This window comes from Erithacus rubecula (genome assembly GCF_903797595.1).
Source record: "Erithacus rubecula genome assembly, chromosome: 3".
NCBI lineage: Eukaryota > Metazoa > Chordata > Aves > Passeriformes > Muscicapidae > Erithacus > Erithacus rubecula.
In genome coordinates this window covers 93,288,927-93,294,812 of record NC_136689.1, presented here as the reverse complement: position 1 = coordinate 93,294,812, position 5,886 = coordinate 93,288,927, and the positions used below count along the sequence as shown (strand labels likewise).

The 5,886-nt window shown below is 35.9% G+C and overlaps 1 protein-coding gene across 1 annotated transcript; it reads left to right on the top strand.

Moving 5' to 3' along the window:
- Positions 1–100: 100 nt before the first annotated feature.
- On the top strand, positions 101–5,297 carry SOCS6 (suppressor of cytokine signaling 6). The gene has a single exon (XM_079301483.1). The coding sequence runs from the start codon at positions 113–115 to the stop codon at positions 1,715–1,717; it is 1,605 nt and encodes a 534-aa protein (XP_079157609.1). The 5' UTR covers positions 101–112; the 3' UTR covers positions 1,718–5,297.
- Positions 5,298–5,886: the final 589 nt, after the last annotated feature.

The window sequence follows — 5,886 nt, the reverse complement described above, 5'->3', positions numbered from 1 at the left end:
CTCTTGAAGTTAAATGAGGGCGGATAGAACACATAAATGAAGCAGAAGCTGCCCTTCGTGTGTTAGGGCTATATCACACCGCAAGCACTGCTGATCAGCCAGATTTGTCATAATGAAGAAAATTAGTCTCAAAACAATTCGCAAGTCCTTCAACTTAAATAAAAGTAAAGATGAAAGTGACTTTGTAGTGGTTCAGCAGCCATCACTAAGTGAATTTGGAAAAGATGACTCCTTGTTTGGCAGCTGCTATGGTAAAGATTTGGCTAGCTGTGAAGTCAATAGCGAAGATGAAAAAGGAGGCAAAAATAGATCAAAAAGTGAAAGTTTAATGGGTACGTTAAAAAGGAGGCTTTCAGCAAAACAAAAGCAGAAAGGCAAAGGCAGCACTCCATCTGTAAGCTCTGCAGATGATGACACATTTTCTTCCTCATCTGCTCCAATAACCTTCAAAGATGTGCGAGCTCAAAGACCTCTGAGATCCACTTCCCTCCGTAATCACCATTACAGCCCCACTCCGTGGCCCCTTAGACCTACAAATTCAGAAGAGACTTGCATCAAAATGGAAGTGAAAGTCAAGGCCTTGGTCCATTCCTCTAATCCAAGCCCAGCACTGAATGGTGTTCGAAAGGACTTCCATGACTTGCAGTCAGAAAATGTGTTCCAGGAACAAACCAATGCATTAAAAAATACGGAATCTCAGAACGGGGACTTGCATCTTCATATTGATGAACATGTGCCTGTAGTTATTGGATTAATGCCTCAGGACTACATTCAGTATACTGTGCCTTTAGATGAGGGAATGTATCCTTTGGAAGGATCACGTAGTTACTGTCTGGATAGTTCCTCACCCATGGAAGTTTCGACTGTTTCTTCTCAAGTGGGGGGAAGTGCTTTCCATGAAGATGAGAGCCAAGTGGATCAGGATGTAGTCGTTGCACCGGATATCTTTGTGGACCAGACAGTGAATGGTTTGTTTATTGGTACCACAGGAGTCATGTTGCAAAGCCCAAGAGTTAATCATAGCGATGTCCCTCCACTCTCACCTTTGCTACCTCCAATGCAGAATAATCAAATCCAAAGGAACTTCAATGGATTAAATGGCACAGATGCCCACGTGGCTGAAAGTATGCGCTGCCATTTGAATTTTGATCCTAACACTGCCCCAGGAGTTGGAAGAGTTTATGACTCTGTACAGAATAGTGGTCCTATGGTTGTGACAAGCCTCACAGAAGAACTGAAAAAACTTGCAAAACAAGGATGGTACTGGGGCCCCATTACACGCTGGGAGGCAGAGGGAAAATTAGCTAATGTGCCTGATGGCTCGTTTCTCGTTCGAGATAGTTCTGATGATCGTTACCTTTTAAGTTTGAGTTTTCGTTCCCATGGAAAAACTCTTCACACTAGAATTGAACACTCAAATGGTAGGTTTAGTTTTTATGAACAGCCAGATGTGGAGGGACATACGTCTATAGTTGACTTAATTGAACATTCAATCAGGGACTCTGAAAATGGAGCTTTCTGCTATTCCAGATCCCGGCTGCCTGGATCTGCAACTTACCCAGTGAGACTGACAAATCCAGTATCCCGGTTCATGCAGGTGCGCTCTTTACAGTACCTGTGTCGTTTTGTAATACGTCAGTACACCAGAATAGACCTGATTCAAAAACTGCCTTTGCCAAACAAAATGAAGGATTATTTACAGGAAAAGCACTACTGAAAGCTTACGGGAATCTTGCATCTTGCACTTTGGGAACAACAACAACAAAAAGAGATTGAATTACAGTTTACAGACTTTCATTATTATCAAAATCTTTTGCTGCCATAAAAATATTTCATTTTTGTCTGTAAAAGAAAAGTAACGCATTAGAATTTTTGTTTGTTTTGGGGGGTTTTGTGTATTTTGGGAGGCTTTTTTTTCTTGTTTTATTTTGTTGGAAAGAATGATCTCAAGTTTATTTTTAGAAGTGTGAAATAGATATCTTTCATCAATGTGCAGATTAATCACAATGTGAATGATCAAATTCTCCTTAATTTCCCCCAAGTCCTTTGCTGCTATCCACTGTGATTTTTATGCATTGAAAGCACATTTCATGTGTATTCAACGATAAGTAAAAGTAAAATTAAACTTTTTGAATGGATTGTTTTTTTCCTTTAAAACAACCTCTGGAAAAAATGAGCATGGATAAAGAACATATTGGTATTCTAAATTACTGATTTTACATCGAAGTTAAAAACTGTTTCCTAGTGTTGTAATTAGACATTTCTATAGAGATATGCCCCAATGTATAGACAGAGATGTGTGATAAGAACTTGATTATGCAGCATATCTTTGGAAAAAAAAAAAAAAAGCCTTCCTCCTAAGCCTTGTACTGTCTGCACACTCTTGAGTTTGAGAAAGTTGGTTCAGCCTTCTCGTTTCACTATTTTGTCCTCTAAAAATGGCCTTTAAGAAACAGTCTATGAAAGTCAATGTATAGTACCTAGAAGGAAATTGTGGTATTGGGGTCTTGTAAAATACTACCTTTTCTAATCATGCCATCAGTTAATAAAAGAACACCTATCAGGTCCCCTTTTTCTTCCTTTTCCCTCCTGCTAACTCTTTCAGAGTAAGGGAGGGAAGTTTCCCGGATTTGTAGGAAGACTCCAAGAATCGTTATCATGGGAACTTAAATTTATAAGCCATTTTGGGGATGGGGTAAAACTTCTAATAGGATGATTTCTACCATATTTATGTTCAAGCTACTTGAAATTTTATCATTTCCATTTTTCTACATTTTTTTTCACTTCAGAAAGTACAGTAATACACTAATATCCTTTGGATAATTTTCCCCTGTTTTCTGTATCCTTTGAGGAGGAAGGAACAGGACTGATAACATTTTATGTGGAAGATGTTTAAAATGCATCTCTAAAGTGCTATTCTCCTAGCCTTTTAAATTATTGGGAAGAGTTGTTCAGATATACAGTGACCGCAGAAAATGTTTCAGTTTGCTGTTATGAAATATGTTTTGACATATGAAATATTGAATCAATTAAGTAAGTGTTTATGATATCTGTCAAAGATTCTGGCATTTTAAAAGCTTACAGTTATTCTAACCTTCTGTAGGGAAAAAAAGACTTTCAGTGGGGAGTACAGGTTCTACACCGTAATATTTTCATCATGCAAGGTTAATCCATGGCATTTTCCTGTTTTATTTCAGTTTGGTTTTCTTTTCTGCCGTGTTTTTATCACTTTTGAGTTACTTGCTAAAGGGGTCATAGCTGGCTTGGGAGGGAGGCCTGTCTCTGCCTTGCTGGGAGGCCTTTCTTTGCATGCCTCTTCCCCCCTCTTTTGTATTTTAGAATGTCATATTCCCCATCTCTGGCTAATGATTAAAGATCACCTTAGGAAAAAAACCCATCTTTGATACATCTTTCTTGTTTGGGTCATTTTCTTCTCCTTATTTAATCTAGCATTTCTTTCCCCTAAAATAAGTCTTTAGAAGTGAATACAGTATTGCTGCAAGGTGGTGCAGTAGCACTACATCTTGGGTTGCCTGAATTGATAGACAAAATTTATATTTTTTTAATTTATTTTTTTGACCATAATGTTTAACTAAAAAATAAAAAGAGAAAATCAAAGGTAGATAAAGACTGCCTTTGCTTTTAAGGGAGGGAGAGTAAGAATTTCCTCTTTAGTCTGATAAAGTTTTAAACTTAAAAATAGAAAATAATCTAGAGCAGTCTATACATGTAATTTGTTGGCTCTGCCATGAAGATATATGTGTGAAAGGGAGAATTCTGTTTTCTTTTTTTTCCTCTACTGACTTCTGCCCCTACCCAGTCATGTCTCATTCCCCCTCCCCTGAATCAGGATTACTAACTTTATTCAAAAAGGCACAATAACCTATTGTATGGTACAGTGTTCTGATTCTGTCTGTGGAGAGGAAAAAGAGAATCATTTTTATGGATTTCAGATGCATACTTTTGGAAGAAAACCTCTGGCATTTTCTTCACTTTAAAAATTCTTTCCCTGTACTAGAGGGCCTATGCATTCTTTGAAATCTTTGAAAGAGCGTGTAAAATATTTTCTTTGCCATTTAATACCACTATTGAATACATTAAACATATGTTTATACTATGCCACATGCATTAAATTAGCAGTCATTGCATTGAAACCTAAATATTTGAAGGTATAATATCCTGGTCTTATTGTGGAATTGAAAAACGTGCAAGAACACACATGCTAAAATTCTTGCCCATGCCTTTATAAATTTCAGTTGTTCACTCATAAATGATGCTTTTAAAAAAAAAAAACTTCTGTTTCAGCTATCTGGTTTTTGAATTGCCTTCCTTGCTGTGTTCTTCATCTCATCTGAACTTCATCAGGTCAGGTTAACTTTGTCATTTCAGCACCCTGCCATGAAACTACCACAAAAGGAACACTTAAAAGTGGTTGAGGTCTGGGATGTGAGAACCATAGAGCACTTTGCTTCCGAATAAAAAATGGTGGTAATATTTCTACTAAGCTCCAAATACTTTAAATTGGTAGTAAGTAGACATGAATTCTTATTTTTACAGGTTTCTTTAGTCAGAACCTCACAGTATTTTTTCATGCTGAGGTGTCTGGCTAGCAAGGAGAAGGAACCCAGAAAAAATACTTTGAAAACATTAAAGATACTTACAATTTCTAATTACAAAGATTAATATAAAAGAAACACAGTAACATGTAGTTATAAGTCAATTTAGAAGCACCCAGAATAACTACAAAATTTGTGTTGACTTCTGCTTTGTGAAAATTAGAGGAACAAAGTGATGTTGAAAAATAAAGATAATTGAGGATATTTTGAGGACCTTTGGAAGTAAATACACTAGGAATAAAAGCTAACAGACTAGGATCCTCAGAGAAGAAATGTGGCTATTTATGCAGCACAACAGTTTAAGGGTTCTAAAGGAATGCTTTTTATACAATGGAATTGAGGAAAAATGTTTTGAAAATTAAACTTTAAAATAAAAGTCCTTTTTTTGTGTGTCTTGAATGATTGACATTGTTGATAACTTTGCTTTACCAATTAGAAGATTAAAACAACACCTTGTATTTGGAAATAATAAATTTGCACAATTCCCTCTGGTTTGTTTGTTTGTTTTTGTTATGTAAGCCAGTGTTATAAACAACTGAAAGTGATGTGTATTCTTTGATCTGTTTGAAGGATATAGCACTTATCCTGCTGTTGACATAGTGAATGCCACCTTTTTATCAAAATGTTATTCTGTCAGAAGGATCAGAAATGCAATTATTAATTAAACTCTTTGTTCTCAGATGATCTGACTTTGCATTTTGTTAAGGCCAATTTCTTTCTGTGAATATTGACTGCTGGGCTAAGTAAAATCTGTGCAGTTTTTGTTTTGATGCATTTCATCTGTGTGAATATTGGAATTATAAATTTGAAACAGCATACCAGCAATATATGGGCTATGATGAGAAGTATTTCTCTGTTACTGAACTTTCAAATTCAGAGCTAAGCTATAGATGAATTAATGATTGTCGATTTAATGTCTTTAAACCTTTCTATGACTGCAAAGAATAAAAATTACAGGCATTCTCTATAAATTAAAAATGACCTAGATGGTAATTCATAATGTGAAAAATATGGCATTGTTGTGTCTGGAAAGTGGTCTAAATTCTACACAGATAATGAAAAATTCTAAAAGAATTTTTTATGAATACCTGTTGGGTTAAAGAATTTTTATAGTGATGATGGAGTGCCATGAAGTTAATACTTGCAATCCAGATTGCTGTAGTTTACACTTTTCTCTGTTTCAGACCTGGTGTGCACTATTTGTACTAAGCACACCGCAGAGTGAATTATCCAAAGTCCATTGATTTTAATGTGTTTTGGTTTGTAAACA

Bases quoted from the DNA above. Each gene is read 5' to 3' on its own strand.
- SOCS6 (XM_079301483.1), top strand. From the start codon at position 113: ATGAAGAAAATTAGTCTCAAAACAATTCGCAAGTCCTTCAACTTAAAT.